We start from the raw sequence: 12,941 nt of genomic DNA on the forward strand, positions 1-12,941 counted from the left end.
GGGTCGCATTGTAGGAGTACGCATTATTATTGTCATGTATTTATATGCTTGCATATATTCATTGTTTTAGCACTATGGTGGAAATCTACCATCCATTTACTCTGTTGGTGCTGAATATTGTTTATATCTGTTTCTGTCTTATAGTTGTTTCAGCACACCTATTTTACACTAGAATGACGCTGGTTCAATAAATGTTTATTGAAAACATCCCCACCGTTTATTCTGTCTATCTCTGAGACAAAGTGCGCATGAGTGACTGAGCAAAAAGTACCGTTACTGTACTGTTTCCACGATCCCTGATGGGACAGAGTTGTTATGTCCCATAGTTGCCAGGAACGATTCTCTCCTTGGTAAGAGAAGTTCACAGTGGCACTGTGAGCTAGCTAGGTATACAAGGGAAGATACCCGGTGGGGGTGTCTAGGATCAGTCTAGACACCAATCCCACAGTGTATCTGGTCTAAATGTGCAGACCCTTTATAGGTTTATAGGAACTACACAACAATAGTTTGCCTACCCGACATCCCCTCCATAAACTCATAAGGTGGGCAAAATGGAACCTCCTCCTCGCCACCCCCTTGGTAGAATTAAAGGAAGTCAGATCAGCTCTGTCTCTCTCTGAAAAATGTAATATAGGCTGGTGATCTGTAACCCTCACATGTGGGGGCGGGGAGTGGAGCGTTTTGGTTGTAGGGGCAGGGAAGCTTACGTGATGCTGATCAGAAAGTAGAAGAAGGGGGAGGGAATATGAATGAGATTTCAGTCTTTCGTTTCCCTGGTGCCCTTAACAGGGCGAAGCGCATGTCAATCAAGGATTCATGGCTTATCTGGATAGAGGTGGGTGGGCGTAAATTTAAACTCCAATACACAACGGATTGCTGAGTTTATGCCGAATGTGGCACTCCAAGCAGAGCGCAGTGAAGGAAAACTACTCTGCCTTCGGAGCGGAGTTTAAAGCCCAGACCTTCTTTTGATCCCTTTCCTGAGAGCAATTCCCACCTTGTGGCAGGCTGCCAAGTGACAGTTGGGATTATCAGAAAGAGCTACTATCGCTTTAGGCAGGACATTGCCAACTTTCCAAAAGTGATGGATTTTAAACACTGTAATGACAAGTGTAAACATCAGTCTATATACAAATATGCCAGGATATCAATGTGATTCATGTTGCCTTTGTTAGAACTGACATATATGTGGAATAAATCTTAAATGGAAAAACGAAAAAATTGTTGATTCAACTTCGCAATAAGACATGAAAACATCCTTACATATTATTTTTTTGTAGTATACTTTCAATTACATGTATCCAATAGTGAGCTATGCCAATATTGTTAATTTAATTTAGGCTTTGAAAAATATCCTCTCAAGGGAACCATTTGTTTTTAATAAACTTTCTAAAAGTGTCATTTTCAAAATAGTAATTTGAAATCCGACTTTACTTTCAGATTGGATTTTAAATTCCTAATAATGTGAGTCCTTAAATGAAGGATCTAGCTATTCCCAACTTTATATCCAAAAATTATACATTGTAAGGTGTTATAATGTAACTGAACATTTTTCTATGGGAGAGCCAGTCTTAGCACAGTGAAAAACGACATTGAGCGTTTTCACTGCCAGGACATGTAAAACTTAAGAACAAATAACCAACGCATTAAATACCATGCAACCGGCTCCATGGGCCCTTGGTACCTAATTTAGGGCTGACTTACTAGTATTAAAAAGGCATTTTTGGCCTGGCAAAAAGTGTATTTCGTCACGTTGAATCTGCAGTTTTAAAACTGCTATGCTAGGCTGCAGTGGTAGGCCTAGAGTAATGTTTGCACTTTATCCCGGTAGTGGTGGCACAACCAGTGCTGTAGTCCACTAGTGACGTTTAACTTACATGCCCTGGGAACACAGAGTAACATATACTTGGAACCTTTAGGTAAGTTAAAACGGCCAATCAGTTATTAGCTAATTGCACATATACTTTAGGGGTCAGAACACATACAGTGTTCAAAGTTATTAAATTAGCACGACATCCAGCAAAATAGGGCATTTTCTCCCAGTGGCAATAGAGGAGTTGTCAGGATGTTATACCAGCCTCATATGAGGATTAGATCACATTTACGATGCAGGGATTCTTTGTTTACATGTCTTGATAGGGGGTCAAGTTTGTTTGGATATGGGACAAAAAAGTGAGGTTTAGCTCTTGTGACATATGTATCCAATGATCAGGGTGTGGTGTAACCACATCAGGAACAGTGCTGCAAGGCTACGTTTCGATTTCATTTTGTGAAATAATTTGATGGTCTATGGTTTGCTTAATGGTCAGCCCAGAGATTCAATTCCCTCATGTGAATGATTTTCTGGAGCAGAGTTCACAGTTACAGGGATAACACGAGTTATTTGTAAGAATGATAGTGTCATACTCTGGTTTGTGATATATGTAATACAATTAAGTATGTGTTTTTACCGAGTTTGCACTATGGGGCCAAGCATTCAAGAGTAGTATTACCCATACACAGGGCCAGACTGAGAACCAAAACGGCCCTAGCAAAGTGCTCGGCAACCTCGCCCCCCCGCCGAGCTCTTTGCCAGGGCCGGTTTTTGGCCGATTTTGTTACAGGGCCGATTTTGCAGGCCCTGTAACAAAAACGGTCCCCAGGGGCCCAAAACCGGCCCCCACCCGTGCGGCGCACCCGGGGATTGCCCGGTGCCCGCTACGGCCAGTCCGGGCCTGCCCATACAACGCCCAGAAAAACTCTATTGCGTCTCATATTAAAGACAATTTTAGAACTGAAGAACCGGTTCAGAGAAGCGCGTTCCAATGAGAGGAATTTATAGGAAGCTGAAAGTTGAGCAATAGAATTATTGACTACTAGAGGCCAGCACTGACATAAATTGAGAGTTAGGTCTTGAATCTGAATAGTTTGAAAATTGTGAATAAGACCGCGAAAATAGGCCTTGAATTCAAAGGCAGGGCGAGCCAAGTAAAATATCACACCTGAATTACAAATTTTAAATGATCCACAGCTTCCTCAAACTGAAGCATGCATGAGAAAAGAGAGACTGCCTTTCCTATGAGATCAGAGCATTTGCTCCCCCCCCGCCCCCCCCGGAGGGTGCAACTTATACAGGCCAAGCACAAGAGTGATCTTTATCCTGTACTAGACCATGAGCCAGGCATCCAATTCTTAATTTGAGAGCTAGAGAAATAATGCGCACAGTAGATATATTCGGTCTGTCATAAAGACCGCTAGATATGTGTCAACATCCTCATGTTTTTTTCCTTAAAAAAGTATAATAAAAATACTTACATTGAACAGTCGGCTTTAGTGACTTTTTCATTATGGTCATATCAGAGTTTGCATTGAAAAAAACATTTTTTTATTTTCTTAACTTTGGTGCCATTTGACAAATCTGTTTCAAGCAGTCCAATAAAAAAAGTGCTTTCGATTATGGTTTGGTATGTCAAGTTTCGTGCAAATTTGTCAAGGGACAGGTACATTAAGGAGTATCAAATAAAGTGACTTTTGCATTGGCATTCCATCAAATTTGTACAAAAATAAATAATGATTTTCTTACCAAGGGTCTGCAAGACAAAATCCTAAATAAGTTTCACAAATCTCCACAGGAACATTTCTCCCTGTGCTCATGAACCATAGTCTGCAATCTCTGTACCAAGACCATAGACTATGGAAGGTCGCCCATCATTGACCCATGAGTTTAAAATCTGCAATAATGCTTTCAAGGACAAGGACTATGGCCACCATTTTGAAAGTGGTAGGTCCTGGGTCTTGATGAGCTGCGTCTTATTTTGTGCCCCTTTCCAAACACTCAGGGCCTTAGTACCAAGGCTGTGCACTATGACTCACCAGTAATCTAACCTGTAATTAGCAGTTGCATTGTCTGGCGCAAGACTTTAGATTCAGGGTTAGTGAATATAAAAGCATATTCTCTGCTAAACGTGACAATGGATTCCAAATCTCTGAACAAACATAACAAATCAATACACTCAGATTTAAAAATTGCTTCCACTTAATGTGACATACTATTGTATAAATTTACAAAGAAGATTCATGTAGCTTTTTTCTGTTCAAGCAGGTATCCATGTCCCTGACTCACCTAGACCAGTCCTCGATTGGTCAAGGTCCTCTTGAACATGGCTTTAGTGCCTTCAGGCTCTTGCCTCCTCTCCTGAGTACTTTCGCTCTTGTGCCTGCCTCTTGGATTTTTGCCTGCTGCCTTTCTTGACTCTTTTGTCTCTCTTGTATTTTGCCTTTCTTGTTGCTGTGTCCGCTCTTTTATTTTGCACACTCTCTCATCCTACAGTTGCGTTTTGCTCTATATTGCCTTTTGCCTCTCTGGCCTTTGCGTTTTCTTTTGCTTTTGCATTTCTTGTTGCCTTATGCTCTCTTTTCACACTCTCTCTCTGCATTCTGTGGCCTCTCATGGTTATCTCATACTCTTTCTCACCTTGTTGTGTGCTCTTTCTTTTTTGGTATTTTTGCACGTTTCTGCTCTGTAATTCTCTTTAACTACACTTTATTTTGTGCCACTTTCTTTAGTGCCTCTCTCTTTTCTGCCTCTTTTGCCCGTTTTTTCACACATTTTCATTCTTCTCACTCCTTTCTCACACTCTTTCCTGCCTCCCCTGCACCCTCCCTCCTCCCCTGCTCATTACCTATTCCTCCCACACTGCTGCTGCCTCTCATAATATACCCTACCCCGCCCACCACCCCCTGCACGCCTCCCTCTTTCCAGGCACTACTGAATGGAGGGGAAACATCCATCACAATGCAACTTTTACGATGCACTACCATTACAACGCAGGATTTACAACGCAAGTCATTACAACGACTTGCGCTGGAGGGCGCTGTAGGATAGGGAATAGTTTAATTTCCTATCCAAAACCTTCCCTACTATCCACGGGGACTGGAGTTGGAATAGTAAATTAAACTATTCCACTATCCAGCGCTCCCCAACGCAAGTCGTTGTAACGACTTGCGTTGTAAAACCTGCGTTGTAAAGGCATGCGTAGTAAAAGCATGCGTTGTGATGACATACATCCGAATGGAGGCCACAGCACAGACACGGTGCACCAAAGGCTAGCCCATTTGTACTCTCCTATGCCTGGACCATGCCCAGTGCCTCAGAACCTAGCCCTCCCACCCCAGCACACTACTCCGCAGAGTGCCTTCAGTGCCTGAACCCCAGGTGCCCTACCAAGCCATGCTACCATGCACCACATGGAAGGAGTGTTTGCCTGGACCCACTGCTAGCTCACCTGCACCACATTGAATGATAGAACCATTGTAAATGGGACAATAGTAAACGTTTCCACCAGCAGAGCCAGCTGAGACACTTCCTTCTGAAACACCAGGCTTCCCCTCACTCTAAAAAAGGGGAACATCAAGTTTAAAAGATGTAGAGTCAGACACAGCTTGGGGGAAATGGGGCAAGCAGGAGCTACTAGGCTTAAATGGTGGGGTTTGGTTTGAGGGTATTTGCCTGCTCTGGGTCTGCAAACTGGGCAAAGTCCAACCAGTCAGGCTTCTAAGGGAGGCAGTGTAGCGATGCTCGAGCTCGAGCTCAGCACTCAACAAATGCACCATAGCATAATAAATATTTGGTACAAGATGGCTCAGCACACACCTATGTTCAAAGGATACAGTGACAAGGACTACAATATAATATCCTTGATAGTGATTAATGAACAAGAACCGATCTCCCAAATTAATCGAATGAGTCTTCAAAATACTTGAAAAAATATCCTTCTTGAGGCGACTTCTTCAAGGCTGTTTGTGTGTTTTTTGCAATCATTCATGTGTGACGTTATCCTTCAGATCGGACTTCGGACCACACATCTATTTGTCCTTGCACCAATTTGGGGCAACCATAACCCTCATAGTGTAACAGCACACACAACCTACGATAGTGGTGCTCTTTTTAACAAGATCGTTGGGCGATCCATACCCACCAACACACAAATACTCATAATTTTTAATAGTGGTGTGCTATTCTCTTTTACTAAGAATTTCATTTGTGCCAAGGAAACTTGATTTGTTATGAACTGACGTTGTGTACTATTGTTGTGCACTGCAAAAAAACACCAACAGCCTTGAAGAATTTCAAGAAGGATATTTGTTCAAGTATTTTGAAGACTCATTCGATTCATTTGGGAGATCGTTTCTTGTTCATTAATCACTAATCAGGATATTATATTGTAGTCCTTGTCACGGTATCCTTTGACCATAGGTGTGTGCTGAGCCATCCTGTACCTTGTGTTTTTGGTTTTCCAAATCTGTGGGGACATAGGAAGGTCATGTTCCCAGCTCTCTGCACCACCATCCTTGCCCAAACTATCTAATATTAAACTGAGTGGTGCAGGCTCTGAGTGGCTTGACCTTCTGTCTCGTGTCTTGCATAATAAATAATTGTCCAACCCAGTGCTTGACTCCAAAGAGCAAAGTACATTATTGCACGCTACAACTATATACTACACATACAGGAATAAGATGCAATGAAGTGTACTGGGCACTGTTGGGTTGTCTCCCGCTATTGAACCCAGTTCCCCCTTTTATGGTCCGGTGGTTCCCTTCCAGTGTCAAAATCAAGCATGCTTAGGTTCAGGTGCTGATTACCCCATTATTCTCTTAATGCTCACTTTTATCTTCCCAAGCAACTTCTCTCGAGTCATGGTAGGGTTGGCGCACTCAAGCAGTTGATAGGCTCCTTCTCTGCTTCTGAGGGACTGTGAGCCAGCAATTTCCAGTCAGGGTCTCTTTGGGTGGTCTTCTGAAAAGGCTGCTCAGTGATCGCCAAGTACTGAGGTGGCTCACTGAAGACATGGGTGGCTCTTTGGGGAGGATCTGAATCACACATAGGCAGGGTAAGCAGGTGTTTGGTGTGACTTTTTTGACCTGATTGGGTCTGGGATTGTGCAGTCATGCCCATGCCAGACTTGGGATAGGGCCGGCCCGCACAGGCCAGTGTCGGTCAGCAAAGCCAAACAGAGTTCTCACTCCTTGGAGAATGCGGCACAGGTCACACCTTAGCTTTGATTTTGGCACAGTGACATAGATCATGCAACAGTTTTGATTCTTGCACAGTGGCTCAGGTCTTGCTGCAACTTCAATTCTGACCCAGTATTTTAGGTCATATTGCAGCTTTACAATTCGCCCCCGGAACCAGGGTGAAAGGTTTGATTTCTACTGTCACTGGAGCACAGAGACAGTTATCCTCGGTCCACCTCTCCTGGCATTACTCCCACACCAGGGTAAGCTGCCAGTTGCTCCAACTGCAGAAACACACCTCCTGCATAGTTGACAGGCACCTTCTCTCTCTCAGAAGCAGACTGTCTTCTAGGCACTTTGGGACAGCTAAGCAGCTCTTATAGTAAGGGATAGAATCAGGTGATGCCTCCTCTCCTCCAAGAAGCTGTCTGTCAGACAAACACCAGCTCTGGTTGCACAGCAGTCTTCTGAGTCCTCTGCAGAGCACTCCCTTCCTTGGTCATAGAGCAATTGGAACTGTAATAACACTTGGGTCAGTGGTTGCAACTTTTATTAGTTGAAAGCAGACTGTTTGCACTTGCCTAACTGGTTCGACTGATTCTTCTTTTTAGTGTCATCTGCAGGCTCTTCTCCAGGAAAGGCCCTTGTGTAGATCGATGTTTCTCAAAGCAGGGTATTTTCCATCCTGGAGTACTGACAACAGAGGCACAAAGTGTAATCAGGGAAGGACTATAGGCCGGTCTCACCTAAGAGGTACCTTCGCCTTGCACACAATCCTTGTAGTCCTACTATTCTCATCCACCATCTATCAAATTAGTCAAAAGAATGCCTTGTTTCCCCTTTCCCTAATTCAGAGTCTAGTTCTCCTTCCTCCAACTTCAGGAATGTTAGCACTACACTTCAGCTGTCTGAGAGAACAACTCCGCCTTCATCCTGTGCAAAGGCCAGGCTAGATGATTCGAAAATGGATCCTGCATGTCCTCATTACTCTGGCTCTCTCATACACACCATGCATGTGCCACCCAGACCACGTACACAACAATCCACAACATACACTTGAGATGTTAGCGTTAGGATGTGGGTAAATAGACTGTAAACTTTACACAAGTTGTCCAGAAGGCGTACACTCCCATGACACAGCTAAAAAGGTCTGCGCATAACTACATATTAACAAATTACGGTGTGCTGCCAACACTGCTCTATGTGCTAAACCCATGACAGGGGCAGTAGTCCACTGTCTATTCAAGAAACGGTACATTTGTGACAAGGGACAGGCCTAGGCCTCTGCTCACATACTGAATTACTAAGAGACCTAGGCCACCCACCAATAAAAGGATACCATATGCACATGGATGGACACTTAGTGCAGGGGAACACAGCTGTGCACCAAGCAGGGAGCAGTCCGGTGCTCAATTTGTGCTGGTGGTTTCCGGTGCTCAGCACCAGCACTCAATTGTCGGCATCTGCTCTAGTGACTGTCCACCACATGGTGGCGCTGTCTTATTCATTTTGAGATGAGCACAACAACTGTGTTTATTAAGTCACTATACATTGAAAATTAATAATACCAGCCTCCCATGCCATTATTATAGCTTTGCGTGCACAGAAATACTCTGAATTCTCACAGTGCGACGGTTAGGTATAATGTTGGTACTGTCCTTGGCAGCACTGGGAGGGTATGGGTGGTGTAAGCTTCAGTGAGCTTCAGAGAAGGGCCCTGGCACTTCATTTGTTTTACAAATTAAGCACTAGCAGCACTCCCTTGCCAAAAATTAGCTTCGCTCACATTTTCGAGGCCACTCTGCATCCCCCAAACTCCAAATGCCACACTATATCTGGATTGTCAGCTGTATGACGATGTTCATATCTATGTTTCTGAAATTACCCCGGGCATGACTTTAACACAGAAGTAGTACAGTGACATTTACTGTCGTCTTGATTATTCCAGCAGCCAACAATTGTCCGCTCGATGTGGGAGAAAGGTCAGGGTGAAGTGGAGCCTGGAGGGAGCACAGACTGTAAGCAAGCTTGTTGTATAAAGTACTTCAGGTTAATGAGAATCGAACGAAATGCTCCAGATTGTAGAAACTCCTACCGCAAAGCCAAACTACAAGAACTGACAGCAGAACAAAATAAACAGCAGAAATCCTGGCAGGGTGTCGGTAAACTGTTCATTGTATTCCATTAATGAAATCTAATGTTGTCGGTAGTGATAATTGCAGAGTAATTACGCATAAATAGATGAGCTGCTCAACCTTTCAGAAGTGAGTCACTACCTCCTAACTGGTAAACAAAAAAAAATACATGACTTCTTTTTTGATGCTGGAAAGGTACATGCAGAACAGCACATCCGAAGGGCAAATAGTATCACTGTAAACTAACCTTGCTGCAAGGCGCCACCCAGTACACCACGGAGAGGAAGGGCAGTCCCACAGCCACGGCCAGCACGACGAGGCATTTCACGGCAATGGTCTGCTGGCGGAGGCCCGAGAGGTTCTCGTACCAAATAGAAAGGAGTTGCTGCTGGCAGTTCGGATGCGCTACAAACTGCAAATGAGAAATGAAACACCACTAATTACACGAGCAGGAATCATTTGTAAAGCAGTAGTGCATGACATAAAATGAAAACAGCATTTTTAAAAGAACAGAATTAGAACTTTGGGGCATATTACCAAGGGCCTTATCGCCGCTTTAGCGGGAATTTTTCCCGCTAAAGCGGCAATAATTGTATCGCCCTATTACCTAGCTGTCGCTAACACCAGTTAGCGACAGCTAGTAGGAGATAGCGGGCATTTAGGTGCCCACTTTATATGTCAGCGATAATTATCGCTAATGACATGCAAAGTGGGCGTGCCAAGATGTTAGTGACTGGAACGAGTCGCTAACATCTCTATCTCCTATTACCAACTTTTGGAAATAATCGCGCTAAGCGCGATTATCTCCAAAAGCTAACGCCTGCCCAGAGCTGTTCTTAGCCATGTAATCCAATGGGAGGTGGATAACATGGCTAAGAGCATTTGCTCGGTAATGCATGAATATCGCTGACTTTACAGCGATATTCATGCATTTCGGACGATTTTTATCGCTTAGGAGATAAACCTTGATAATAGCAAGGCTCCTAAGCAATAAAAATCGGCGGAGCTCGGCGATATTAATGTTGCCGCTAAACCAACATAGCGATAATTATCGCTAGTTGTTGGTAAAATGCCCCTTTATTCATGCAATGCTCCACCTGCACGTCACCTCCACTCCAGAATACCGTGCTAATATAGTGGCCAAACCTTTGCTATGCATTCTTACCTTTCTGGATATTTTGTCCCTGATATTTTGATAGACAATGTTTCTGTAGTCTATTTCGACATACCACCCATTAATGCACATACACACTCTGTACAGTGAAAAATGTAACACATATTAAAGATGAATAACATATCTTGAATTTAAAAACATCTAATGTGGGTTAAAGTGGCCATTTATATTTTGGACAGCTGCTTCCATTTTCGCCCTATGAGCCACAGGGCGACATTTCTCAGTAATAGACGAAGCTGGCAGAGATCAGCTTTGATTCAGATGGGCAGTGGTTCTGCAATCCAGGGACTGAGGGGCATATTATCAAGAACGGCGTTACAATTATCGCAGCTTTAGCGGCAGGAAACTGCTGCTAAAGCGGTGATAATGGGCTTGATAATATGGCCTTGTGAATTCCCATAGAAGCCCATGTTCTGGTGTGAACATGGGCTTCTATGGGAATTCACAAGGGCATATTATCAAGCCCATTATCGCTGCTTTTGCGGGAGTTTCCTGCCACTAAAGCAGCAATAATTTTAACACCGTTCTTGATAATATGCCCCTGAGTTTTCTGTTGTTGTCGTAATAGAGGGCAAGTAATAAATCCCACTGGTGTGCGCATTCTTCTATAGAAATGCACTTTTATGGATTTATGTATGGTGTGCATATGTACGTTTTACATTTTAATGCTTTTAGTGAAAAGCTTCCTACTTCAAGTTGTTGAATTTGAATTTAGATGGATGGACACATTTCATTTGATGCTAAGTACATACCTCGTACAGTTCCTACCTCATAGGGTTTTCTGTGGTAGATGTGTTGGGTAACATTCTGATAATGTATATCAAATGAAGAGGACTGTGTGTGATCAACGAGGGGACAGTAATTCAACTTGTCTCTGTTGATCTGGAAACGATGGGACTATGTTTTTTCTGATTTGCTAGTAGTTGGATCTTGCTCAGATGAAGGGTTGAAGGCAATCCCGTATGTGCGGTCCAGGTATGGCAAATTCCAATCTTTCAGTGGTTGCATTAGAGTATCATTATATTTCCATCAGATATTCTGACGCAGACCATAGATTATGTAATGGGGTGTTAAAGCATGCTCTTCTGCTGAAAGATCTAGTGTGAAAGGTCGCATAGGCTTCAGGGCTCATTACTGCTATTTTGAATTATCATATATGTCCTCTTTTTTGTTTCCAAGTTTTTGAATTATATATGTTCTTTTCTTTAAGTGTATGATCCAAGTTTAAATGCACATTTATTGATATTGTTATTCATTCCTATGTAATAATTCATTCTGCTTGAATATCTACATTCAAGCTTGATTGTGTACAATTTTGAATTGTCTTTCCAGTGATTGTTATTCAATAACAAACAATTCTTCATGGAAACGGATGGCTTGACCTTTCATTTATTGTTTTTAAATAATAAACAATATTTTGCAGAAAGTAAGTGAGGGTTACTACTAATTGTTTATTTTTAATACATTCAACAAGGTTCAGACTGAATAGATATACTAGAGCAGGGTGGTATGAGATAGAGAGAAACTTCATACTAGAAATGCAAAACTGAGAGTCATACAAAGCTGTACTAGCCTTTCCTTGCTGATGTAATGGGGAAGACACATCTAGCTTTCGCTCGGCTTATCTGCAGACTTTGATCTGCAGATGTAGCTTTTCCTGTTCCTTTCTGAATATTTGTGGGACTTGGCTCTTTTTGGCTAAAGTTCCCTTAGCATTTTGCTTTCCCCCTAGACCTTTTTTCTGACATGGTGTCACCAACTTAGATGCTTTGGACACTTTGCTACTGCTGATCAGTGTCAAAGTGCAAGTGCTCCCTGTTTAAAGTGTAATGGTAATTGGTTGTCTATGATTGGTATGTTTGCCTTACTAGTAAAGTCCCTAGTAAAGTGCATTATGTGTGCGAGCGCTAGTAATGCAAATGCTACTAGTGGGCCTGCAGCACTAATTGTGCCACCCACACAAGTAGCCTTAAAGAGGGAAACTCAGGCCTGCCACTACAGTGCCTACACGCAGTTTGGTAAACTGCCATGTTGTTCTGACAAGTGCACCCACTTGCCAGACCTTACCCTTCCCTTTCTATGCACATCAGACACCTCTATGGTAGGTCGAAGGTACCTCCTGGGCAGGGTGCAGTGTATCTGAAAGGTAGCAAATGTACTAAGGTGTGTACCATGTCCTGACAGTGAAATACTCTCCATTGCGTTTTTCACTGTTGAAAGGCCATTTTGCCAATAGGACAGAATGGGGAGGCTGTGTACTATGCTTTCCAGCCTATCTTCCCAAAGGCTTAAGATGGAGAGGTGAAGTTTAGCATGCCTGAACTCACAATGTAATAACACATCTTTTTATGAAGGTGGTTTTTGCATTGTGTTTTTAGAAACCACTCTTTTAGAAGTGTCTGGGTTTTTGTGCTCTAACATTTCTGTGTGTCTCTTCCTGGTTGTGGAATGACTGTCTGGATTTGAAAGTAATAGGATCTGGGGAATGTCTTGACCCAGGGGAGGAGGTGAGACAGCAACAGGCTGACCTGCATCTGGAGTGTAGGGGGGAGGAGTAGCCCCTGGCGGTGAATAGGCCTGGGTTGCTGCCATAAAACAATGGTCTCATCTCCTGCTGAGTGACTAAGAATCCCACTAAT

The 12,941-nt window shown here is 43.1% G+C and overlaps 1 protein-coding gene across 3 annotated transcripts in view; it reads right to left on the reverse strand.

The window, feature by feature from the left end:
* Positions 1 to 12,941, reverse strand: part of TRPC6 (transient receptor potential cation channel subfamily C member 6) — a 453,173-nt gene that overhangs the window by 306,992 nt on the left and 133,240 nt on the right. For all 3 annotated transcript variants that reach the window (XM_078655966.1, XM_078655967.1, XM_078655968.1), the window contains exon 3: positions 9,376 to 9,540. In XM_078655966.1, coding sequence (XP_078512092.1) covers positions 9,376 to 9,540 — 165 coding nt within the window. The remainder of the gene's footprint in view (positions 1 to 9,375; positions 9,541 to 12,941) is intronic.

This window comes from Lissotriton helveticus, chromosome 8 (assembly GCF_964261635.1).
Source record: "Lissotriton helveticus chromosome 8, aLisHel1.1, whole genome shotgun sequence".
NCBI classification, from domain to species: Eukaryota; Metazoa; Chordata; class Amphibia; order Caudata; family Salamandridae; genus Lissotriton; species Lissotriton helveticus.